This window comes from Lissotriton vulgaris, chromosome 2_1 (genome assembly GCF_964263255.1).
Source record: "Lissotriton vulgaris chromosome 2_1, aLisVul1.2, whole genome shotgun sequence".
NCBI lineage: Eukaryota > Metazoa > Chordata > Amphibia > Caudata > Salamandridae > Lissotriton > Lissotriton vulgaris.
The window spans coordinates 1863869374-1863896301 of NC_141687.1; the positions used below are offsets into that span (position 1 = coordinate 1863869374).

The following is a 26928-nucleotide window of genomic DNA, read 5'->3' on the forward strand; positions in this document are numbered from 1 at the left end:
CCTAAAAAGGTTTTACAAGGGGGTCTCGGCATCAAAAAGTTTGAAGACCTCTGCTCTATTGTGAGTATTGTGTATTACGACTCTGATTTACTTTGCAGGTTCTGATCCTAAATGAGGCTCTTGCTGCGTGATCGGCTGCCTGTGGACTGTGGTTCATCCTGGAGGATCTTCAGCTGCTGCACGCTTCGCTTCTGCCTTCCAGTGGTCGGCTGCTTCATGCTGTTGTTCGTGGATCCTTTGTTTCGTTTGGGACTACGACTTATTTTCACTTGAACTGTTTTACTATGGACAAAGAAAGAGGAAGTGTTGTCCTCTATGGTAGCTCTATGGTAGCTTTTATAGTATATACTCTCTATGGTTACCCAGAGTATTCATGGGTATTGTAGTTCTGTTTTTCTTTACTGTGTACTGATTGGCTTGATAGAGCGCGCAGTTCACCCGGGTCACCTTTTTCATGCACTGGGCCCTGGCGTGCATACGAATGACAGTGTTTTGCGTGAACCGGGTGATTTTCCACACGCTACTATGAGTAATTCGGGGGGGGTGACACTCTCACCACTTACTATTCATGTACCTGACTTACCACAGGCACATTACTCCTGATGGATCAGGAGCTAGCAGTGGACAGGTAGCAAGATTCCTAGAAGGAGTAAAAATACCCTATACATTCAGTACATTTAATAATACTAGGTGATACGTAATGACCACAGACACCTGATGGAGTTTAAAAGGTTTATATGTGAAGATCGTTTTCAGAATGCGTATGCCATAAGTGACAGGCATATACAATTTAGAACATCAATGATAAAGATCATAACAAAAATGTAGCTATGGATTAAGGCAAGCACCATAGATTACTGAGGGAATACTACTGGGTATGTATTTGGGAACATGCTATTCAGTACGAATTTAATCTAAGGTAGGGGGCGTGAGACAGACCTAATATGTGTACTTATTCTTAAACTAAGTCCTAAACCTTATGCTATTCTTACTAAAATCACAGCAACCATACTTAAGGGAAGGGAATATGGAACAAGCTAGATATGCAATCAATTTAATAATCCTATAGGTAGGGGGAAAAATGGAACATTACTAATAAACAATTTTGCATAAAGTTACTTTCGAAATGGGTGATAGGAGAATATCACAGGCAAGAGTGCTTTATTAAGAAAAGGAAAGTTAGAGTATAGTTAGACGGACACCCATAGATATATTTACCTAGGACAGAATGAGGACTAACCCTGGCCACGGGTCAGTTTGGGAATATGCGGGGACAAGGACCCTCAAGGATTCGGAAATGCCAGTAGGCGAGCAGGTACAGCTCAGGACAGTCAGGACAGGATACCCCTCAGGTTTTGGGTCAGGACTGGGCTCATCAAAGGGCACGACCAACACCTGCAGCTTCGGATGCAACGCCTGCGTTACCCCCTCTCTGCACGGAATCCACCAGTAACCCCGATTGGGTTTTTCGAATCTCCCAGCAAAGTGCTTCGCCAGCACTTGAGACTATTTCCACCCCTTGGAGTTTGTGGAAAATACGTACAGAGTGCTCCGCAGCGCTCTGTATCAATCACCTATAGAGTTCGTAGGGTCAGTGACAGGTCAGCTACTCAGACAAGTCGGACAATTTCTCTAAGCTAAACTAGACTAGTTATACTGTTTTGGGACCCCTAGACCACCCACAAATGTTGCAAGTGACAAGGTCCAAACTTATGATTGGTCAAGAGAGGTGGTTAGGTCATTTTCACCTCCCAAATTCTATGTTCCCATAATTAATATTCATTTTTCAGTACCCATCCCTTGCATTCCAGTTCCCAGGGTATGAGAAAGGTGTAAGACAATAGAACACACATAGGAGTTATACATTTGTATCAAATTTGGTACAGCCGAATTCTCTTCCCAGAGCATGGAAGATGTTCTCAGGCGCATCTCAGCTTCAGGAGCCAGCTGGCTTGGGTTTGCTTCTGCGCGGTTCGGCTTTTCCCTCATCACGTGACAGGGTTGTGGGAGGATTCAAATATGGCGTCGCTCCCCACTCCCAGGCCCCAAATACGCGGTACATGAAAAGTAAGCGAAAACAAATTAGAAACACAGAAAAAATGAATACACTGTCTACCATGAATAAGCTTCACTGCACCCCTTACTGTGTAATATCTATAGCATTTAGGGTTAATGCGGAAAGACAGATATGCAGAAGCAGCATGAGCTAGCAGAGAGCATGGTTAAAGACAAGCGGCCATTTTTAGCAACAATGCGCATGAGCAACAATATCCCTCCAAATTGCGAGTGCGTCACATCACGTGGGTATGACCGACGCATGCGCAAACTGGATTTCTGCGAAGTGGCCATTCAGTAGTGCAAGCATCATTACAATTAATAAACATAGATGCAAGCTTCTCTCGGGCACCCGCGTGTACTGGAAAAGGTGAAAATTAAGACGGACAGGATTGGTTAATGTTTATTAAAGGTTAGACGAGGTTCATGAATGTGAGCAAGTCGCTTTACGTGCGAATCCTTGCTCCATCAATCCCCTCTTTGATGATATTTACTATCATCACTATAACTGGAAACAGATGCCAACTTCATTCTTGCATATCATTCATTTCTATCTCCACAAACTTGTTGTTGAGCTTTCTCCCTGCATCCTTATTAGGGTGAGAGTTTTTAGCTCTTTTATAAATTTCGTTCTTCAATTCTTCTAATTCTAGCTCATCAACATTTCTCTTCACTCCTCTCTTGTTCACAGAATATCGTTTTCTGCACTTTTGACATTTGCAGCAGATAAATATAATCAGTACGACCACACCTATTCCAGCTATTGGCATCAGTATTTTCCATACAAGATTTTTACCCAAGTTAGAAAACCAACTACCTACAGAGGAGAGACCACCAGTCAGTCTCGTCCAGGCACTATCAACCTCCAATGGTTTGAGTTCTTTTTCCAAACTAGTTATGTTTCTTACATATTTCTTTATTTCAATGCTTTTATCAGGAATGTAAGTGCAACAATGTTGCGCCTTCAGCATCCTGCAGACTCCGCCCTCTTTTGCCAATAGGGTGTCAAGAGCAAGGCGATTCTGTAAAACCATTGATCTGATCGCAACCATTTCAGTATTGACCAGCAGGAATCCAGCAGCAGTGTCAGTTGATAACCGATCCACTACTGTAGACAATTTGCAGATACGGTGAGTATTCAGAACTACCCCCATTCCAGGTATCAGTGCACTAAATATATCACCTATAATTTCTCCTACACTTTCACGTTTACTACGCACTAAGCCATTAGTATCTTCATTGCTTCCAGCAGCATTGTTCACATGGTATATTTTCGGGAAAACAATGCCAAAATAGCAGCTTCCATACCAGTGATCCGGCAGTTTGAAATAAGCCTTGTTTCCACATATATAATAAATTCCGGGAAACACAGGTTCTGACCCATTTTTGAAACCCCAACCTCCAATTACCTTGTAATTATGTTCACACTCGCTGGAACCAATGAATACATTGTTATAATAACTAGTCTTTTCTCTATGAAGACAGAGTTTCCCTTTCCGTTCAAAATCCAGCAACAATGCAGGACTAGCTTCGCCTTCTGAGGTGCTTTCCATATTCTCTGCCCATCTAGGGATTCTATCCTTCTCGTCAGTGGCCTTTTTCTGAAACTTTTCTCTCCTCCTTTCTGCCATTTTCAAAAACATCTTTTCCTGCTCCTGTAGGGAACAGGTCAGACTATTTTCTCTAGCTTCATTTAAGTCTATGTCACCTATGGTCAGGAAATATTCTCCCATATAACGGGTTACCTCGCTTCTAATATGTACAATGTTTAGATTTCCTCGAACAGGAAGTTCTGAAAATATTACGTCAGTGTTTGACTAGTAGTACTGTAAAGTGCTTCTATAGAATAAGCTTAGTAATATACTACAGGAAATTCCATAGGTCAGGGGTAAATGGTGATATGTCACGCTTTCAGCTACAGACGTAGGTAGCTTCATGCATACGTAACAATCTTCTATTTCCATAGCTTCTACATAGTGCACTAAAAGGTTAGCGAAGACATTTAACTGAGTTCTGTTTTTCATTTTGTGAAAATGTAGTCCACCCTCATCTGATGCATCTAAGTCGGTTCGTTTTTGTGTCAGTACAGCAGTGTTGTCACGTCTTTCTACACTTCGTGGTGTTTCTTCAGTCTGTACAGTTTCTGTGTCTAGAGTCTCCGGGTTAGTGGGATACAAGTTAGGGTCTTTACTTATCATAAACGGTATAAAAACTGTTAGTCCTATCCATAATATTATCAGTACGGCTATACTACAAAAACAGATTTTACAGCAGGTTTTACAACAGCTAAATTTGGATCTTCCATTTACACTCGAATCAGACATATTTGCTTACAGGTGGTTTTCCAACCCCTCTTTGTTTCTCTTTACCAAAGGTTCTCTTAGGTTTTCTCAAGGAGGGTCTTCGTCAGAACTCCGATCAGTAATGGACTCTTCGTCACTGTTGCCACTGTGGTTCGGCTCATCAATTTCTTCCAATACCAAGTAAGTCCATTCAGGGCTCCGATACAGTTTGTTCTGTTTCTTTACTCGTGAGCTTCGTCCGTTAGACTGGACTCGGGCTTCTTTTCTTTCACTGGCAGCCCTTTTTCGGTCTTCTAGTTTTTCTTCAACTGTTTTGATTCTCAGTCTCAGTCTTTTTATGTATCGGGGTTCATTCTTTTTCTTGAGCCTTTTAGTGGTCGAGGAAACTTGTCCTTCCTCGTGAACTCTCTTGTTTTCGCTTCGTTGTGGCACTCTTGTTTTGGCAGTGTCTATTTCCCTTCCTGTCTGACTAGTCCCAGGTCTTTCATAAGCTTCTTCTGCCTGGTCTCTAAACTAGCCTTGTTCAGGTCTACTTTGTATTTGATCTTTATTTTCAGGTGATCTGGACTCTGCTTCCTGAACATGTTCGTCTATTTCTATCTGTTCCTGTTCATGCACTTTGATCTCTTGATTTTCTTCCGCATGAACTTCAGCTTTAACCACTATCTGTCCCTTTCCAGTTTCTGAAGTTTCAGGAGGAGTGTTGATAACTTGGTCTATCCCTACTTGGCCTATTTCCTGATCAGGTTTGTTGTGAGTTTCGATGACCTGACCTTCGTCCTCTAATTCTGTCTCACCTTCACTATCCCACTCACTATCTAGGTAAGAATATTTTTGGGTTCCTATTGGGTCAAGAACTTGGTCGTCGGCAGAGAACCACTCAACGTCTTGACTTGAGCTCGGTAGTTCGATGTCAGCGAGATCTGGACTCTCTTCTGGAGTCTCCTCAGCCGCGCTACCTTCAGCTTCAGTCACGTTTTCTCCTGTCACTGGCTTCGTATGGCTGGCATGGATCCACTTCGGCACACCCGCACACTTCACAGCAGTTGTGGTTACAAGGATCACCTGCCTCGGCTTTCCCCACTTTGGTCCAAGGCAACTCTTCCGGGTGTGTTTCTTTAACACCACCCAATCACCAGGTTTCAAGTTATGTGCTGGAGATGTAGGCCATTCGACAGCAGTCTCTCCAATCTGGTGAGAGATAGAACGCACTTGGTCACCCAGCTGCCTGCAGTATTCTAGCACTAAATCATCAGAAATACTTAGCAGTTTGTGTCCAGGTACCCATGCCTGTCGCATTACTCTTCCCATTAGCACCTCATGGGGGACTTAGGCCTGTTTTTCGGTTTGGAACACTTCTCAAACTCATCAGCACAAGGGGCAAAGCTTCTATCCAGTTCATTTTGGTGGAGTCACACACTTTCGCCAGTCTGGACTTGATGGTGCCATTCACTTGTTCAACTATTCCAGAAGCCTCTGGATGGTATGCACAGTGCAACCTTTGCTTCATTTTAAACGCTGTACAGAGTTCTTTGAGGATATCGTTAGAAAAATGCCCACCTTGGTCTGTTTCGATGGTCTCTGGAATTCCAAATCTAGGTATCAATTCTCTAAGTAATAGCTTGGCTACAGTTATAGCATCATTTTTCTTTGCTGGGTAGGCCTCCACCCATCTAGAAAATAGGCAAACTATGACCAGGACGTATCTGTACCCTTTGCACATGGGCAATTGGATAAAGTCCGCCTGCATCCTGATAAAGGGACCTTCTGCCTTCCCAATCGTACTTTGCTCCACTACTGTCCTCTTTCCTGCGTTGAACTGCTGACACACTAAGCACCTCTGGCAAAGCTTTTCCGCAGTGCCCCTGAACTTTGTGTTACGGAATACCTTGTCAAACATACGGCACATTGCATCTCGCCCAATGTGTGTGTCCTCATGTATGATCCTAGCCATTGGGGCTACCAATCTGTCTGGTAATACAGGCACCCCTGTTTTGTAAATCATGACACCATCCTCATCTCTCGGTGTACATTCATCCTTCTCCCACCTGTCTTTTTCCTTTTGGTCTGTTGCCTGTTGCATGTCTCTCAATTCCTCCCAGGTAGACACACCTTCAAACATCATAAGTTGGCAGCTGTTTCCACCTCCCCACAATTTGATTTTTAGGGACATTTTGTATCAGGAGCAGTATTGGGCAATTTGGTCAGCGTATCGGTTTCCGGCTGTCACACCATCATTTCCAGACCTGTGAGCCGCACACTTGACCAAGCCAATTCTTGGGGTAATTGGATCACTTCCAGTAAGTTCTGTACCACCTTTCCATTTCTGATAGGGGTACCTGCGGAAGTCATGAATTCTCTTTGTAACCATAGTTGGCCGAAGTCATGAACAACCCCATAACAGTACTGACTGTCAGTATAAACAGTTATCCTTTTGCCTTTTCCTAGTTTACAAGCTCTTGTTAATGCGATCAATTCGGCTACTTGGGCAGACTTTACATCGCATAGGAAAGATGCTTCCAAGATTGTCTCCAACGTAACTACAGCATAGGCAGCACTCAGACCCCCATCCTCATGTCTTAAACATGAGCCATCTACAAACACCATTAGATCTTCCTCAAGTAAGGCTATTTCTTTGATATCAGGACGTGGCTTGGTGCTGAATTCAGTTAGGTCCATGCAATTATGCTCAACCTCATCTTCTTCAATATCTATGGGAAGGGGCAACAGAGTTGCGGGGTTCAATATATTACACCTGGAGATGATCACATTCTCAGCACCTATAAGAATTCTCTCGTACTTAGTCAGCCGACTAGGGGTGAGATACTGGGTCTTGGTTCGGGTCAGTAAGATTACAACAGAATGTGGAACATATACAGTGACCGGATGTCCCATAAAAATGTTCTCACTCTGTTCTAGACTGGCACAAGTAGCAGCTACTGCTTTCAGGCATCCGGGTAATCCAGCAGCCACTGGATCCAGAGTGGCCGAAAAGTAGGCCACTGGACGCCTATTCAGTCCATGTTCCTGTGTTAGGACTGAGACTGCACAATTGTCTCTTGTATCACAGAACAGTTCGAAGTTTTTGGAATAGTCAGGCATTCCCAAGGCAGGGGCGGAGCACAGGCAATTTCGCAATTTTACCCAGGCGTTCATGCTTTCATCATCCCAGCTAACTGGATCTTCCACCCCCTTCTTGGTCATTTTTATCAAGGGCTTGGCTAGAGCTGCGAATCCCACAATCCATTGCCTGCAGTACCCTACAACTCCTAGGAACATTCTTACTTCTTTCTGGGTTCTGGGTAGATCCATTGCTCGAATTATTTTGATCCTCTCTGTAGTAACTTTCCGGATCCCTTTTTCTATCTGGTGCCCCAGATATTTCACGGAATTTTTACAGAACTGCAATTTGTCTGGTGACACTTTATGTCCTCCCTTACCTAGGTGATTCAATAGGGCAATGGTATCAATGACACAGTCGGTTTGGCTTTTGGATGCTACCAGAAGGTCATCTATGTACTGTACCAAAACAGACTCCTTTGGCAGTACTAGAGATTCAAGGCATTTCTTTAGGATCTGGTTGAAAATCGAAGGACTTTCAGTGTACCCCTGGGGGACACGATTCCAGACATAGATATGGCTGTCAAATTCAAAACTAAAAAGGAACTTGCTTTCGGGATGCAATGGGATGGAAAAGAATGCATGGCACAGGTCAATGACAGTGAACCATTCCGCATCCCAAGGAATCTGATACAGTATCACTGCGGGGTTGGGCACAATGGGACAGCAAGGTACAACAATTTGGTTTACCTTGCGCAGGTCCTGCACTACCCGGTACTTTCCGCTAGGCTTTTTGATTCCAATTATGGGCGAATTACAGGGACTGCTCATTACTTCCTGTATGATGTTTGCTTCAAGCAACCTGTTTATTTCAATCGCAACTCCAGCTTTTACGTCTGCACTCATTTTGTACTGTCTGGTTCTGGGGTAAACAGCATTTGTTTTTATTGCTATTTTAACTGGGTCTACATTTGCCATTAGGCCTACATCTTTCCCAGTGAAATCCCACACTTCAGGAACCACTTTTAGCTGTAGTTCTTCAGGTAAGTCTTTAATGGACAGGAGGTTAACTTCTGTGTCTGGTTTTAGTAACATCAATTTGTACAGGCTATCTTCATCTGGGGTCTGAATTTCGACGCCATTTGGTGTGCAAAAGATGGTGCAGTTCATTTTGCACAACAAATCTCGTCCTAGCAGGTTCACAGGACTGGAGTCACAGACCACAAATCTGTGCATTTCCGTGAAATTTCCAATGGAAATTTCCATGGGTTCAGTTACTGGAGTACTGATTATTTGATTTGAAACGCCCACTACTTGGATGGCTTCTCCCGAGAGGGGTAGGTTAGGAACATCCACTGTTCTAACAGTGGAACGGGTAGCTCCAGTGTCCAACAGAAAGGTGACGTCTTTACCTTCAACCTTTCCTTCAATGTATGGTCCTGTCTGGTCTACCGGTAAGGAGGCGCCAAATACGCACTCCTTGTCCTCCCCCCTCAGGCCCCGTCAGTATTGATCATCACAAAGAAAAGAATCGTTTAACAAAAACTGTGAAGCTGCTGCACTCCTTTCATTCTCTCCTTCCCACACCTCGGCCCTTTCATTCTGCTGAGCCTGATTTTTATAATTCTGTCTAGGAGCGCGAGGCAACGGAGGCTGCTTTACCTGTGGTTGGTTCTTTTGTGTCCCCTCTTTCTGTACCTGTGGATTTAAACCATTTACGGGGGCATTACCAGCCAGCAAATGTGGACATTCGTCTCTCCAATGCCCTATCTGACCGCACCCGTGACAGGGGAACTTCTTCATAGCCTCTTACTGACTCATTTTTACCCGGGGTTTTCCTCCTCCCTCAGCAGTGGGACTTTGCGCATTATTATTATTCAATTTACTTAACTGTTTTTCTTGCTGTTCTGCCAATTTCACTTGTGCCCACATGACCTTTTCTTTAAGGGCTTTCTTTTTGTTCTCTATTTCATCTTCGCAATACTTGGCATATTTTAGGACATCATCTATGGGCTTACCTTGCCAACTGATTTTATTATCTCGAATCCACTGTGATATCTCAGGTCTTAATCCTAACACGAATCGGTAACTGAAATGGGTCATGTCTTTCATGTCTACGTTATCGATTCCACTGTAAGTTTTGAACACCTGTAGTAACCTCTCATAAAAGGAGTGGACGGTTTCATCGCGCTCTTGGGTAGTTCTATCTATCCGGGTCCAATCAGTTTCTTTTGCGGGCACCTTTTTCTTCAGGTATTGTATGACTTGATCATACTTTCTCATTACCTCAGGTGAGGGAGCTCCGGTTTTGGGGTCTCTCTCATATTCATCATTTCGCCAGTCAATTTCAATTTTGCATTCGGTCCACAAATCTACAGGTACCACAATGTCGAAAAACCCATCCAGGTCTTTCAGAAGACATTTCTGAAACTTTATGAAACGCTCGACCTGTCTGTACCAGTCGACTGGTTTCTCCCACAGTTTTGGAAAGTCATTAGTAAATGACACAATGTCTTGTCGGGACCAAGGGACGTGGACATATTTTCCCCCAGGTACCTCTCTCATGGGACACAATTTTTCTGCTGGACCTACTTCTTTTAGTACATATTCTGAGGTCGGGGTTTTAGCCTTATTATCCTCCCTTTTCTTTGCCCACCGGGTTTTCCATTTCTCCACGTCTCCCCATTTCTGTAGGATTTTCAGTAATTCCTTTATTTGGGTTTGTTTTCCTGACACATTCATGTTCTCTAAGTCCCTGTCAGAAAAGTCTGCTCTGTAAGGTTTCTGAAGAACTTTGGAACGACTAACATCAATTCCCATGTCATCGGCAGTGTCCATTAATCTCTCATGGAGCAATCTAGTGTTCCGTGTAAGGTTTTTGCTGATAAACAGTAACTCGTCTTCACTAAAGGAGTTTAACCTGTCTAACCCTACATTACCGGCCATTAATTCCTCTATTTCTATCCTTAGTTTATAGATTTCTAAGGGTTTTGGTTGGGGAGTGTCCTTTTCTAACTCTTTGGTCCATCTATCCAACTCTTCTGGAGTTACCACAGTGGCACTCCTGACCCCTGAAGTGGTTTCAATCAGGACCTCCTTTGCCCTAGCTTGACTCTTTGCCCTTGGCACACTTGTTCCTGGTTTCCTTATGGGCAGATCCATTAAGGAAATCACAGACTCACATTCAATTTCTTGGTCATCGACTATGAGCGGCTCTTTTCTTGGGGGAGGAATGATAGGAGTGGGTACAATTGGAGTTATAATAGGAGTTCTTGGACTAGTCAGTCTATCCCCATAAAGAGGTATAGCAGGACCAATAGTTACTGGATAGTCAATGAATCTGGACTGGGATTTATTTGAGCTATGGTCTGAATTAACTCAATCCGCTGTCAGTTCAGGGCTTCCTTTTCTCGATCACGCAAAACCCTTTCTGAAGAATTGTCATGCATTACTTGGGGTACCAATGTAGGGTAAATATTTGGGGCAGTCGGAAGGACCAAACTTGGTCGGTCTTCCCCAAAAGGTCGGTAATTCGGGACTGCGGAACTAGGTCTGCAAAACCCATCACTATCACTGGCTTTACTTTCCGTACCCGTTACATCTGTCTCACTGGCCCTCCTACATCTTGGATATTTAGAAAACGGGTTTTGTGAATTTAAAGATTCGGATTCCGCAACATAGGGAGGTGGGTTTTTCATCAATAAATCCTCTAGGTGCTCATCTTCTGAGTCCCGCATAGCCATGAGGTGTCGGCTTTTTTCCCTACACTTTCCTTTCCCCTCTTCGAGTACCCCAAACATGGGAAACAGTCCCTCAACCATCATGTTCTGTCTCCACTGTTGCATCTTTTTCTCTTTAGTTTCTTTTTGGACCTTTGGATACCACTTACTCACTCCCTTATCCATTCGGGGTCTGTCTCGTTCTAGAGCTTCAATTTCCCACTCCTCTAAGGCTTCATATTGAGTTAATCTAGGTCGGGGATGCAATTCATTCATTCGGGTTCTTAAGTTAAACAGGATCCTACCATTAAAGGTGCCATCAAGGGGAAATGCTAAGACTCCATCGTCTTCTGTGTACCTTACCCAGTTCTCCAACCATACACAGGTATGGTACCCTTTATCAAACATCATGAAGGAGGCGGGAGTATTTGGAGGTGGAATGATCACACCCTCCCTGGTTCGTATGGGCTTGTCTTTCTTGAAATAGTTTTTAATCTTTTCGGCAAATGACAATTTTCTCTTTCCTCCGTACATATTGTAAGGTCTACCTCTTAGCATCTGCTCCTTATAAAAACCTAGATTCTGAGGATTAGGCAAGAATTCAGGATACCACATACACCTTTCCAGACTCGCTTCTAACTCGGCTTGATTAATTTTGTTTACCTTTGTGCTTCCAATGCTAGCGCGACTTTTATTTCGCGACAACCAATCAACACAGTGATTACAAAAAACCGTAGTCCAATGGGTGCGCGGCCTTTTGCGAGACGCGGTCTCACGCTCCGGCACTCAACCCTCCCTTACAATTTCAGCTTCACTACACGCCCGCTGTCTTGACCAATACCAGCGCGGCACGGAGTGACGTCAGAGCAGCCTTCCGACTGACTCCCTCCTTCACAAGGTAACGGTAACTTTGAATTTTTCTTAAAGTGCAAGTGCTAAACTTAATCAACAACACGTAACGTTCGCCGCTGTGTCTGAGTGTTCTAAAAAGAGAGAAAGTTTTTCTTTCGCTACAAGTAAACCACTTCTGTCTACTTTTCATTCACTTCGGGTAGACTTCTCTGTCTAACCTCCCACACACGCAATATAGAACCTGCTACTTCCCTGACTTATCCACTTCTTTCCGGGATATATACTAAGTCAGGCTTTCACCAGCGGACTACCTTGCTTACCATTCAAGCTTCTGAGACCCTATTACTCCTTTAGTGTGACCCTTTCTAGGTGATATCAGACCAAAGTTTCTATTAGCAGTCTCGTCACTATCATTTATTCAATGTCCAGAAAAAGAATCCTAATTAGCGCTTCCAGTTCTTCCTAACCATGCACTAATAACTCACAACAAGCGACCTCATCAGCTAACCGGATTCTGTTCACCGTTTAGCTATATACTTCCCCGGGGATTCGGACTACACTAAACGCTCACAGACAATGTTGTTAATATTACATATAATACTTATAGCAGCAATGCAAAATCATTCACATATATATATAAAAATCCTTAAAACATTTGCGCAATATTTGAAGCAATGCAATCAATATAAAATTCTTTAGCAGCACATTTTTATTTTCATGGTTTATTTATTTTAACTATCTTGTCTACCTATCTTAACTAGTCCTAACCATAACTCTGCTACCAGAAAATTACTGCTAGAGCGCGCAGTTCACCCGGGTCACCTTTTTCACGCACTGGGCCCTGGCGTGCATACGAATGACAGTGTTTTGCGTGAACCGGGTGATTTTCCACACGCTACTATGAGTAATTCGGGGGGGTGACACTCTCACCACTTACTATTCATGTACCTGACTTACCACAGGCACATTACTCCTGATGGATCAGGAGCTAGCAGTGGACAGTTAGCAAGATTCCTAGAAGGAGTAAAAATACCCTATACATTCAGTACATTTAATAATACTAGGTGATATGTAATGACCACAGACACCTGATGGAGTTTAAAAGGTTTATATGTGAAGATAGTTTTCAGAATGCGTATGCCATAAGTGACAGGCAGATACAATTTAGAACATCAATGATAAATATCATAACAAAAATGTAGCTATGGATTAAGGCAAGCACCATAGATTACTGAGGGAATACTACTGGGTGTGTATTTGGGAACATGCTATTCAGTACGAATTTAATCTAAGGTAGGGGGCGTGAGACAGACCTAATATGTGTACTTATTCTTAAACTAAGTCCTAAACCTTATGCTATTCTTACTAAAATCACAGCAACCATACTAAAGGGAAGGGAATATGGAACAAGCTAGATATGCAATCAATTTAATAATCCTATAGGTAGGGGGAAAAATGGAACATTACTAATAAACAATTTTGCATAAAGTTACTTTCGAAATGGGTGATAGGAGAATATCACAGGCAAGAGTGCTTTATTAAGAAAAGGAAAGTTAGAGTATAGTTAGACGGACACCCATAGATATATTTACCTAGGACAGAATGAGGACTAACCCTGGCCACGGGTCAGTTTGGGAATATGCGGGGACAAGGACCCTCAAGGATTCGGAAATGCCAGTATGCGAGCAGGTACAGCTCAGGACAGTCAGGACAGGATACCCCTCAGGTTTTGGGTCAGGACTGGGCTCATCAAAGGGCACGACCAACACCTGCAGCTTCGGATGCAACGCCTGCGTTACCCCCTCTCTGCACGGAATCCGCCAGTAACCCTGATTGGGTTTTTCGAATCTCCCAGCAAAGTGCTTCGCCAGCACTTAAGACTATTTCCACCCCTTGGAGTTTGTGGAAAATACGGACAGAGTGCTCCGCAGCGCTCTGTATCAATCACCTATAGAGTTCGTAGGGTCAGTGACAGGTCAGCTACTCGGACAAGTCGGACAATTTCTCTAAGCTAAACTAGACTAGTTATACTGTTTTGGGACCCCTAGTCCACCCACAAATGTTGCAAGTGACAAGGTCCAAACTTATGATTGGTCAAGAGAGGTGGTTAGGTCATTTTCACCTCCCAAATTCTATGTTCCCATAATTAATATTCATTTTTCAGTACCCACCCCTTGCATTCCAGTTCCCAGGGTATGAGAAAGGTGTAAGACAATAGAACACACATAGGACTTATACATTTGTATCAAATTTGGTACAGCCGAATTCTCTTCCCAGAGCATGGAAGATGTTCTCAGGCGCATCTCAGCTTCAGGAGCCAGCTGGCTTGGTTTTGCTTCTGCGCGGTTCGGCTTTTCCCTCATCACGTGACAGGGTTGTGGGAGGATTCAAATATGGCGTCGCTCCCCACTCCCAGGCCCCAAATACGCGGTACATGAAAAGTAAGCGAAAACAAATTAGAAACACAGAAAAAATGAATACACTGTCTACCATGAATAAGCTTCACTGCACCCCTTACTGTGTAATATCTATAGCATTTAGGGTTAATGCGGAAAGACAGATATGCAGAAGCAGCATGAGCTAGCAGAGAGCATGGTTAAAGACAAGTGGCCATTTTTAGCAACAATGCGCATGAGCAACAATATCCCTCCAAATTGCGAGTGCGTCACGTCACGTGGGTATGACCGACGCATGCGCAGACTGGATTTCTGCGAAGTGGCCATTCAGTAGTGCAAGCATCATTACAATTAATAAACATAGATGCGAGCTTCTCTCGGGCACCCGCGTGTACTGGAAAAGGTGAAAATTAAGACGGACAGGATTGGTTAATGTTTATTAAAGGTTAGACGAGGTTCATGAATGTGAGCAAGTCGCTTTACGTGTGAATCCTTGCTCCATCAGGCTGCTGTGCATTTCTATAGTAAAGAAATGAGAAAGCATGATCTTCGCCTCCTGCCCTTAATAGAATTGAAAATTCTTGTCACGAATGTTTGCAAAATTTTTAATTATACGGGCTTGGCCTCAATTTCTATACCAATGCCATTAAAAGAATGAGGAAAGTACGTGAAATCTGGTAAAGAATGAGGAAAGTACGTGAAATCTGGTATTTTTCCGTTTTGAAATATAACACTAAAACAGCAAACACATGAATACATCATTTAAACGTATGTGAAGGCTGTCTAGGTTAAATCTACATGATTTAAAAGGAAATTAAGGGATCATTATTTTGGTGCAGGATAATACTAAGAATTTTACACAAATTGTTTTCCACCTGCGAGCCACTGCTGCTTCCACAACAGAAAATCCTAATCATATGGCCGGCACTTATTTTATGAGAAATGTGGTAAACCTAACAGTGGAGGAACTCACTGTCCAGCTGACTGTATGAAATCCATGGATAAAAGGGGATGTGCGTCTCGTTGATTTTAGATGCAATTGTCGCTTTTGGTTTGCTGAAACGGCATTGTTCATTTTCCTGCCACTCTGAATGCTAGGTGTTATTTTACAATATCAATGATACTCCGGTGTGACGTGGCTGAACACTGAAAAGCAGACTAAAATACAGTTTTTTCGTGAACAGAAATTGTCTGGTGCGTAGAAGACGTGTTTATGAAATATGTTCATACGTACAATATGGCCCCTTCTAGTTGGTTCGATCCCGAACACGGTTAACACTCTAGTTCTTTGCTGCTGCTCTACTGAAAAGGCAGTATTTTCATTCGGCAGGCGTGGGCAGTGTTTCATTCTCACTCTCTCATTGGACTCAAGGTAATAGCACCAACAAATACGAGCTGTTTGTGAAATCATAACAGGACACGTCACGTTGGCTTCCTATTGGCCCTTTCTACCGGAAGTTCCACGCGCAGCAGGTGACACAGCAGAGCAGCGATCTGATGGGGTGACCGGAGCAGGAAATCCGTATCACGGCCAGAAGATGGAGCTAGGTGGAGATCCCCAGCCTCTTCAGCACCGTCCGGTGCTGGAGAAGGAGGGCATCAACTTTCTGCAAGAGACTGGTGAGGATGGGAGAGCACCCAGCTGCCTTTAAGAGACTACGAATAGGAGGTAGACTAAAACTAGCGTAGAAAGTAGAAAGGTCTCCCTTTATCAGGGCTTTAAGTGGGATGAAAAAACTGGGGGGAATTTCTCATAGGGGCGTTGCCGATGTAATTAAGGGCAGGCTAAAACCACTTAAGCTAAAAATCTGAACTTTAATGTAACATAGTTTTCTGCCCCACTGGTATTTTGCTGCTTCTGTCCATTCATCCAGATATATAACACAACACGTAACATTACACCTACAACATACCAGGACTATTAGCTTTGTCAATGGTTGTAAGTTGCATAAGATAAATAAGCAAAAACTGTGGCTTCGTTGTTTAGAATATTGAAAATGCTTCAGTTTTTACGCCCGAGGTTGCGCTAAGGCTAGAGCTGCTGACTTTTCAACTGAGAACGCAAGTTCGAGCCGAACGTCGGCTCAACATCATGTGATTAAAAAATGAATATGTCCTTGCTAATGTAACCGGTGCTCATGTAAAGCCTCCACATTTGCGCTACATAAGTCTGACAAACGAGAATCTTTGAAGTTACAACAAAAGCAATCACTTTCACCCTGCGAGTAAAAATGGAGAGCCCGATAGGGACTCCTTTCGGCAACTGCTTTTTAGAGAACCGGCAGTACCCGGCCCACTTAAAGCCCTGCTCTTTATGAAGTTAAAAATGAGATGACCGGGTCAGACTTTTCCGGGAAAGGACACTCAACCCTTTTGAGGGGTGGCGGAGGGAGGCTGAGGCAGCTCAGAGCTCCATTAGGCAGCAGCACATGCAAGTTCTGACGAATAAGTTGTTCAAGCTTCAGCGTGAGACTGACTGACTGGGTGGGTATAGTGCAGGGTTTAGGTAAGAGATTCTTCCAGCAATACGCAGAGTGGAGATGCAGGGGTGCTAAGAAGGGCTGACTGCCTGCATGGAGACTGCAACCGTTCCTGGAGTTAGCTGCACTCGTACAGTTAGAGGGGCTATGCAGCATAAAGCCACAACACACTTCCAGTTGGTGCATTAGCCCACTTAGTTATCTAATTGAGAGTTGAATTTCTAGCCACTTTTTACCCATTGAGTTCCCTAAATGGGATTAAAATCTGGGACATACAGGCTAGGTAAGGTTTGTTGTCATTAGTCCATCAACTTCCTGATCTATCCCACACAGATTCCGGCTACTGACCCGCAAATTACACATTACATTAAAATACATGTAATGTTTATTTTCTTTTTTTTATTCATTGTTTTCCTTTTCGAGCAATTTTTCTCTTTCTTGGCAGCGAGTTTCCCTTATTCTTTTCCTCGTGTTATGTTTCTTTGTTTTATTTGCCAAGATCTGTTCCCTTCATTCTGCATTCTTGATCCTTGATTACAACCTTCGTGCTTTTTATTATGGTTTCTCCGCTTTGTGATTCCATTTCTTGGCTGTTCTCCTGTATCTCTCTAAAGTGCTCTTTGCTGCCAAAGTAGCTTGGGCTCAAAATCAAAGGCCATATTCAGGAAGGTAGCAGTGCACATCTAATATTGAATTGGAATAAAGGGAGAGATGTTGTGCAAATGCCAATCTTGAAGCCCCTTAGAGCAGATTGAAGATGTATTCAAATCTCTCGCAGTTTTTTGAGTTGAAAGAGGCTGTCCACCAGATATTTTTGTATGCATTCCTTGTGAGTTGCAAAAGTTATGAAAGTACTCAAACTATCTGCGGCGCAGTCTTGGCGTTTTTGCTGGTCTACTGAGAGGGCTGTGACTCATCTTGTGCTTCCCAAACCCTGCCAATCTAGAGTATCTTTCTTTCCCCTATCGAAAGCACCACGGCCTGGATATACACATTGGTGGGACTCTGTGTTGTAACTAGATTTATCTCCTTTTAGGTTGCTTAGCCAGAATGAGTGATATGTCTGCGTGGAATGTTGGTGTGCGTGATGTCAGAGTGAATAGAATGTGTATGTGCCTGGTGTGTGGAGAATATCAGTTGGTGAGTGAGGGCTGAGCAACATCCATCAAGCTCCTGGTGGGACCTAATACTTATCTTATTGAAACCAACTAATAAACATCTTACTTGGATTAATTACCTGGCTACCATCTACCTTATATCTTCATTTACCACAAAATTTTGGCGACAAAAAGCAGAATCAACAGAGTGCAGAAATCTACAATTTAAAAAACAGAATAACCTTCAAGGAGACATGAGTGTTGAACTTATAAAAGAAACGGAGATCAGAACAGAGAACGAACATTTAAGAAAATTCAAGAATAAAGAACAGAAGAGGAAGATTTAAAAGGTAAAAACTCTCTATGTATGCCTGTTTAAGCTTACTGGCACTAGGAGACCCCACCAGTGACCACGAAATCGGTCGCCCAAAGATTTAATAGTGCAAGTTTAAGCTTAACATTAGAAGACTGTGTACTGCGTTGTGGCATGAGAGTTTGACCCCTGAACTACCGTCTTTTTGAGACATAAAAATCGGGCGCTTTTGACTCAATTCACAAGAAGATAAGAGTCTTGTTGTGTCAAAAGACATCGCATCATTCATACTGTGAAGCCCGAGGGATCTTTGCAACGCTTGTCTCCCGCCTGCAGTCAGCTGAGAGGGAGGAGTCAGCTGTGCCCTCATTACCGCTGATCAGATTCCGCGGCGTGGGACGCTCTAACTATCTGCTGGGCAGTCTCTGCGTTTTTGCTGGTCTAATGAGGGGGCTGTGATTCATCTTGTGCCTCCCAAACCATGCCAATCTAGGGGCGCTTTCTTTACCCTATCAAAAGCAACACCGCCTGGCCATACACTCTGGTGAGACTTCAAGTCCCAGAGTACGCCTGTCTCCCGCCTGCAGTCAGCTGAGAGGGAGGGGCAGCTGTGCCTTCCTTAGCACTGACCAGATCCCGCAGCGCGGGAGGCTTTAACTATCTGCAGGGCAGTCTTTACGTTTTTGCTGGTCTACTGAGGGGGCTGTGATTCATCTTGTGCCTACCAATCTAGGGGCGCTTTCTTTCCCCTATCGAAAACACCACTGCCCGGGCATACACTCTGGTGGGACTCCTTGTCCCAGAGTGCAACGGTTGCTCCCGCCTGCTGTCAGCTGAGAGGGAGGAGTCGGCTGTGCCCTCGTTAGCGCTGATCAGATCCTGCGGCCCGGGAGAAGGGCGATCCCATCATTGACGGGAAGAGGCACGGCAGGGCCAACCCTCTTAGTGCCAATATCGGCCCACTCATCAGCCCTCTTGGAGCAGCATAAATAAGCAGACAAGACAACTTTTTGTTGGGAGAAAATCGCTGCAGGTTTATTAGCATACACCTATGCCAACATGGTGGGTTATCTTACAGGCGATCCAAAAAGCAAGCCGCCCCTCACTGCCTACCACCTGAAGGGCCAACTTGCATCGTGGCCTTAGCCAATCGTTGCTTAGCGGTTGTGGTGAGGGATACACTCCCACTTCCGGTGAACCATTGGTCCGCCCTCTTGCTCACCCCCCCAACCCCCTACGAGGGGCGGAGCGTTCAAGCGACCCCCGGTTGTACAGGTTTCCAACGGCCCATAGGATAGCGGGCGCCATCGCACCCCAGGGTCCACCGCACAGACTTCCTGGGGATATTGGGCCTCAGCACCCTTTGTGCTCCTGAAGAGGGTACCCCTGAGTACCTTTCCGCCTCTGGATCACCTTGTAACTCCGCCACAGCCCTGGGTGTGGCGACCATCGCAGCCAGGGCCCCCCACCAAGGCCGGCATTCCTACTTATGTCCTGCTATATCTAGGGCCTCTCCCTTAACCAGCAAGAATCGGTCCATGCTTATACTGGGCAGGTGTACCCCTCGCTCTCAAAACACCCTGTTAAATCGGCGTGTAGCACCCATGTCAAATGAGTCCAAGCTCCTCTGCCCAGTGAATTTACGCCTAGCGCAGAACTTCTGTGCGCAGGCTCCAACGCCTCGCCTGTCAAGCTTCCTGCCACAGGAGCCAGGGGTGATTTCCGACCACTGACTCTTACCTATCCATCACTGGTTGCTAATTTGCCCCGTGTGGTCAGTGTGGTCTTCATCCCTGGTTCTTACTTTGCCACATAAACCAGACCACTTCAAAGTTATCTTCAAATATCCCTGGTGCCCATCGCAATGGTGTCACACAGGTTTGAGAGAATAAGTGTGTGGTGTCCAACATTAGACACTGCACCATATTGTGAAGTGCCAACCTACAGGTGCCCAGACCCTGTTATCCACCTGTGACCCTTTATACTTCTACCATTAATGATGACCAACTACCAGCTAGTGTGTCACACGTTTAGTTATAATCCTATTTGGTGGATTCGCTGGGACCCATCTGTGTCCATGTCAACGCTGTGTCACCCACTTCAGCCCTATAATGCCCTAGCCCGTCTCTCAAAGATACCTACAGCCTTATACCCCCGCTGACTTTGTGAGGGGGGTTTGGGCCCAGCGCTCCCCGTCTAAGTTTCTAACCTTTAATCTCTCTTGCGGGCTCCAGTTCGTGTGAGCGGCTATCCCTGTCCTGGCAAGGCATATCAAAGGCCATTTCCCACCTTAGGAACTAACCTGCCCTGGGAAAAGAGACATAGAAACGGGAGTCCCTGTGTCTTTGACGTATAAAAAAGGGGGAAACACATGCACGCACAACACTTGACCCTTTCTGGGCAGTCGGACCTCCAGAACAACCTTCTTCAATCAATGTAGCCAAATCATGTTGACCTCACGTTCTCCTCAGGTTATTGCACCGCAACCCACAATTCAACTGGCAGCTACCACCACTGCCTAGCTCCCTGGCACTTGCGCAGGTGTTATTGTCTGTCTTGAATAGACTTGAGCATCCATCACTTGGTACGGGCTTGCCCTTAATGTAATCACCTTGGATGTGCAAGCCCCTGCCTGGCCGCAAGCATAGCTAAGCCCCTGCGGAAATCCCCTGCCTTTGTAGGCCGACCAAGCTACTTCCCTTGGCATCCCGTCCCTACAACACAAGGCTTACCTCTTAGGCATGCCACTAATTGTCTAACCCAGGGTGGTGTGGAGTGCAAAAAAACGACGGATTTAGGCCCAGATCCTTGTACTGGGGTGAATGTATGACATTGTTCTACATTCTGTCCATCAACTGTGTTTTTTTCAATTTTCACCCAGAGTGTGCTGGGTATACTCGGACGTGAGTCCCAGGCTCTCCACACCACTGAAGTCAAGCTATCCAGGCTGATGAAGGCTGATAGCCAGAAACCGGTCCTTGGATGCTTGATTCCGGTCTGGGAAAGACATGGCTTGGTAGTTCGGATTGGACTGTTCCCATGAGGCACAGGGTCAGAGCTGATTTGCATATAGCCAGTGTCTAACCCAGGGTGGTGTGGAGTGCAAGAAAACGATGGATTTAGGCCCAGATCCTTGTACTAGGGTGAATGTATGACATTGTAATACATTCAGTCCATCAACTGTATTTTTTGCAATTTTCACCCTGAGTGTGCTGGGTATACTCTGACGTGAGTCCCAGGCTCTCCACACCACTGGAGTCAAGCTATCCAGGCTGATGAAGGCTGATAGCCAGAAACCGGTCCTTGGATGCTTGATTCCGGTCTGGGAAAGACATGGCTTGGTAGTTCGGACTGGACTGATCCCATGAGGCACAGGGTCAGAGCTGATTTGCATATAGCCAGTGTCTAACCCAGGGTGGTGTGGAGTGCAAAAAAACGATGGATTTAGGGCCAGATCCTTGTACTGGGGTGAATGTATAACATTGTTCTACATTCTGTCCATCAACTGTGTTTTTTCCAATTTTCACCCCGAGTGTGCTGGGTATACTCAGACGTGAGTCCCAGGCTCTCCACACCACTGGAGTCAAGCTATCCAGGCTGATGAAGGCTGATAGCTAGAAACCGGTCCTTGGATGCTTGATTCCGGTCTGGGAAAGACATGGCTTGGTAGTTCGGACTGGACTGTTCCCATGAGGCACAGGGTCAGAGCTGATTAGCATATAGCCAGTGTCTAACCCAGGGTGGTGTGGAGTGCAAAAAAATGATGGATTTTGGCCCAGATCCTTGTACTGGGGTGAATGTATGACATTGTTCTACATTCTGTCCATCAACTGTGTTTTTTGCAATTTTCACCCCAAGTGTGCTGGGTATACTCAGACGTGAGTCCCAGGCTCTCCACACCACTGGAGTCAAGCTATCCAGGCTGATGAAGGCTGATAGCCAGAAACCGGTCCTTGGATGCTTGATTCCAGTCTGGGAAAGACATGGCTTGGTAGTTCGGACTGGACTGTTCCCATGAGGCACAGGGTCAGAGCTGATTTGCATATAGCAAGTGTCTAACCCAGGGTGGTGTGGAGTGCAAAAAAACGATGGATTTAGGCCCAGATCCTTGTACTGGGGTGAATGTATGACATTGTTCTACATTCTGTCCATCAACTGTGTTTTTTAGCAATTTTCACCCCGAGTGTGCTGGGTATACTCAGACGTGAGTCCCAGGCTCTCAACACCACTGGAGTCAAGCTATCCAGGCTGATGAAGGCTGATAGCCAGAAACCGGTCCTTGGATGCTTGATTCCGGTCGGGGAAAGACATGGCGTGGTAGTTCGGACTGGACTGTTCCCATGAGACACAGGGTCAGAGCTGATTTGCATATAGCCAGTGTCTAACCCAGGGTGGTGTGGAGTGCAAAAAAACAATGGATTTAGGCCCAGATCCTTGTACTGGGGTGAATTTATGACATTGTTCTGCATTCTGTCCATCAACTGTGTTTTTTTGCAAATGTCACTAATTGTCAATCAATCAATCAAAGACATTTATAGAGCGCACTACCTACCCGTAGGGTCTCAAGGCGCTGGGGGGGTGCCGTTACTGCTCGAACAGCCAGGTCTTCAGCTTCTTCCTGAAGGAGAGGTGGTCTTGGGTCAGGCGTAGGTCGGTCGGGAGGGAGTTCCAGGTCTTGGTGGCCAGGTAGGAGAAGGACCTTCCTCCTGTTGTCGCTCTTCGGATGCGGGGGACGGCGGCGAGGGCGTGGTTGGCTGAGCGGAGGTGGCGTTTGGGAGCGTAGAAGTTGATTCGGTTGTTGAGGTAGCTCGGGCCTTGGTTGTGTAGGGCTTTGTGTGCGTGGGTGAGGAGGCGGAAGGTGATTCTTTTGTTGACGGGGAGCCAATGCAGGTCTCTGAGATGTCCGGAGATGTGGCTGGTTCGTGGGATGTCGAGGATGAGTCTGGCTGAGGCGTTCTGGATCCGCTGGAGTCTCTTCTGGAGCTTGGCGGTGGTACCGGCGTAGAGGGCGTTGCCGTAGTCCAGTCGACTGGTGACGAGGGCCTGGGTGACTGTCTTCCTGGTCTCGGTGGGGATCCACCAGATGATCTCCATCTCCATCATGCGTCTAAGGCTAGTTGGGACCTTCTTAGGCAATCTCCCTTCTAGTACACCGTGCCAAGTAACTGTTAATGTCTGTCGCTTGACCAGTCACCCCGATTGGGCAATCGTTGGACCCAAGGCGGCTATTAACAAATGTATATATCAAGTTGGGCAACTAGGGACACTACTACTTTCTCACTGTGTACTTCCCGGCGTGGAAATACTGCCTACGATCTCCCCACCTTAGGTCCTGAAAAACAACTAAATAAATCTCACTCCGGCCGATCGATTACTAGTGCTCCCCAGCAGTTCATTTTAAGACTGTGGTTAATACCCGCCCACAACTGGACCTCCCAAGTGAAACCCGCCAAAATCAATCGCAGGCCCTCCTGCTAAGACACAACCCTGTCTGGCCGTAACGTGCCAAAGTATCTAAATCTTCTGGGAACCAGGATTTACAACAAACCAATAAAACCAAAGGCAACAGTCACCAATGATCTGACTTACCCTGTGACTGTTGTAGCGGTCTTCTCTGAAAGCTAGACAGTGCTATTTAGTGACAATTGAGGGACGGTGTCCCTGGACAGGCCTTCTCCCCTGCTGTGTGCAACCCCCCTAGTGTGACACGAGTACTGACCTTCAGATAACTTCTGGCAAAGACCCCTGGGCACCCCTATAAAAATTACCGTACCGGTCTTCTGCCAATCTACCCGTGTGGTTATCCCTCCTGTCATCTATGAGTTGAGGCCAGTTGCTGAAAAAGGTAAATGGGCACAACTGAGCTGAAGTGTAAGGATGTCATGGCAATTGCACTACCGCTACACCTAACACTGTTTCTACTTCTCCCCTACAAGAAGTCTGAACCGAGTTGCCACCTTGCCCCCCAAGAGCACTTCACCAGGAACAGCATTCAGGCTCCTGGCCCAAAGCACGCCCTGGCAATTCCTGCTTCCGTTTCCACCTGTCCTTCTCAGAGTGGTGCCTGTGTACTGGATCCGATTGTTCTGTAATTAGAAAAAAGGTTACACCCCAATCCTGGACGTGCTGACACAGAACCCCACACACTGGCCCCAATGTGTTCTTCCCCTGGCAGGCCTTTCTACTAGGCATTGTTTGACCATTATGGGAGGGAACCCGCACGTTTCTGGAAGAGAGGACAAATCCATGAAAACAGCCCCTAATCAGCAATGACCGGTAAGCCTACTCCTACCTCAATCACCAGGATCAGAGTCCCTTACTTGCGCCCCCGTTGCTGTAAAAAGAACCCATTCCATTATTGCACAAGGGGTGCAGGAACCGTCCAGCTACACCCTTGTAAAAGAAAACGTTCCAGTTTTGTCACAGGGGATGAAATATTTGCCCCACACTCTGCCACCGCATACAGAGAGAGACCCCCAATAATTGCCTAATACATCCCTACTTGCCCAGACTCATCAGTTGTTTTAACGGAGGAAACATCCCATTGTTGCACAGGACTACCTGCTCTCCTCCTAAATGCCAGCTGACTACCCATGTATGACTTCCATGGAGCGTAACCTGCGTGCTCCATAATCGGGCAGTAATGACTCCTGGTGAGAACCTTACCCTAGCTCACTGTCCACAGTGTGCTAAGAAAGACCCTTCTACCTGTTGATAGTTCGGGCGGCCCACATGAGAGAGGGCGATTCTCCAGCGCGGTTCCTGCATATGAGACATAAATCCACCATTAGAAGCCCCGCCCCCCTCATATAACATTATGAATTCATTACAATGAGACTGAGGCAACCGCCCTTTTGCTACCAGGCCCAAGCCTGTCTGTCAGTTAAGAGAACTAATTTTTCCAATTACATTGTCGTAGGAGTTGGGCGGGGCAAACAATTGTGTACCTACAGCGCCTGAGGCAGTAGTGTAGAGAAGTGTCTTGCTACTAAGTCCGTAGTTCAAATGCTAAGCTGAGAATGGCCATAGCACTTAGGAGAGTGTGCTTAGAATCACCTCATGCCTCGTCCCCTTACCATTCTACCCAGGACACCTCCTTATCCTAGACCTACAAACTGTCCTCACCGTACACCTCCTTAAAAGGCATTTCCAAATTCCATGTATGCCCTCTCTCTTATCTGAAGGAAGACCTTTAGCTATAGCTGGTTCTAATCTCCTTGATTATGGAAGTGTCTTCCTAGTGTGTTCTTGTGTTTGAGTGAGTGGCATTTATTGCAGCATAACTTCTGCCTGTGTTAAGTACTCTTATGTAACATGCGCACGTCCCTTAACTCTTGTAACACACTGTGTGCTACCTCTACATTAGTTCTGCATGTTTGTCAGTAACGAGAACTAGTAATCCATATTACATTCCCGGAAGGAGATGGGTGGGGCAAAAACTTGCGCAGCGACAGAGGCAGTAGCTTAGTGGCGTGTCTTGAAACTAAGTCAATATTCAGATACAAAGTCTGATGATGACCATTGCACTATGGTGTGGTGATGAGAAACACATCTAACTAGTACCATATCATGCTACCTAGGAACACCTCCTCGTCCCATGCCTTCAAACTGACCTAAAAGTTCTCATCCTTAAGAGACCCTTCCAAATTCCATACATAGCCCCCACTAGTATCTCAAGGAAGACCTCGTAAAAGCACCGTCTATTCTCAATGACAATGGAAGTGTTTTCCCAGAGTGTTCCTGAGGTTTGAGAGAGGCATGTATCGCAGTATTATCCTTCTACCTGTTTTTGGTACGTTTATGTAACCTGCACACTTCGTTTGTATCTGTAATATACTGTTTGCTATCTCTTACATCGTGTTTGCGTCCGGTACTCGCACAAGTGCCACAATTGCTTACGTGACGTTTGTTCTTGTGTTTGCCATGTCTTGAGGGCTAAACCTTTACTTGTATTCTGTAACTACAGCGGGATGCGGAGCGCCGAAACAATACTCGGACCCGCTTCCCCCGCGACAAAGACGACCTTTTATGCAGTACGGCCCCATCATCTTCCGATAACGAATGCCTTAAACGCTGCCCTGCCTAGTCCAAGTGGCCTCCCGGACACTAGCTTACTGTCTAGAAATACCAAAAGACTTTCAGCCAAGCACCACTGAAACCGCTGGCACCTGCCCGGACCAACTCCCGCAGCATAATTCGAACCCGGGCCTGCCTTATCCCAACCTGGCAGCAACCCGCTGCCGTACCAAGAATTAACACACACCCGTTGCGCTACATCGTGTGAAGTTCAAAAGCTCGACGGAGCCCCCAATGCAGCCTGAATCATGGCATCTGCGCCTGTTGCCAGGCGCTAGAAAACAACAGCACAACCTATGCACTCCGAAATATGAGCGAAGCAAACGCATTTATTAGTCACGACCTGACAAGGGGCGTGGGAGATCGTTGCGCCCTAAAGATACATTGCGCGCTCGCCTGCCAGTCGACCGCCCTCGTTCCCGGCACGAACATGCCTCATCTGATCCTGCTCGATACAATGCCGAAAGTGCATTAATACTTAATGGCGGACCCGCCATAATGAACTCGCGCGTGCATCAGGAAAAGATAAGGTGCTATTTTCTCGACTGCTCAGCCCACAAGATCTGTCGGCAGGAAA

The 26928-nt window shown here is 45.6% G+C and overlaps 1 protein-coding gene across 1 annotated transcript in view; it reads left to right on the plus strand.

Moving 5' to 3' along the window:
* The first annotated feature begins 15717 nt into the window (after positions 1 to 15717).
* SELENOS (selenoprotein S) overlaps positions 15718 to 26928 on the plus strand; it is a 132846-nt gene continuing 121635 nt past the window's right edge. The window contains exon 1 of the mRNA XM_086958055.1: positions 15718 to 16005. Coding sequence (XP_086814181.1) covers positions 15924 to 16005 — 82 coding nt within the window. The 5' untranslated portion in view covers positions 15718 to 15923. The remainder of the gene's footprint in view (positions 16006 to 26928) is intronic.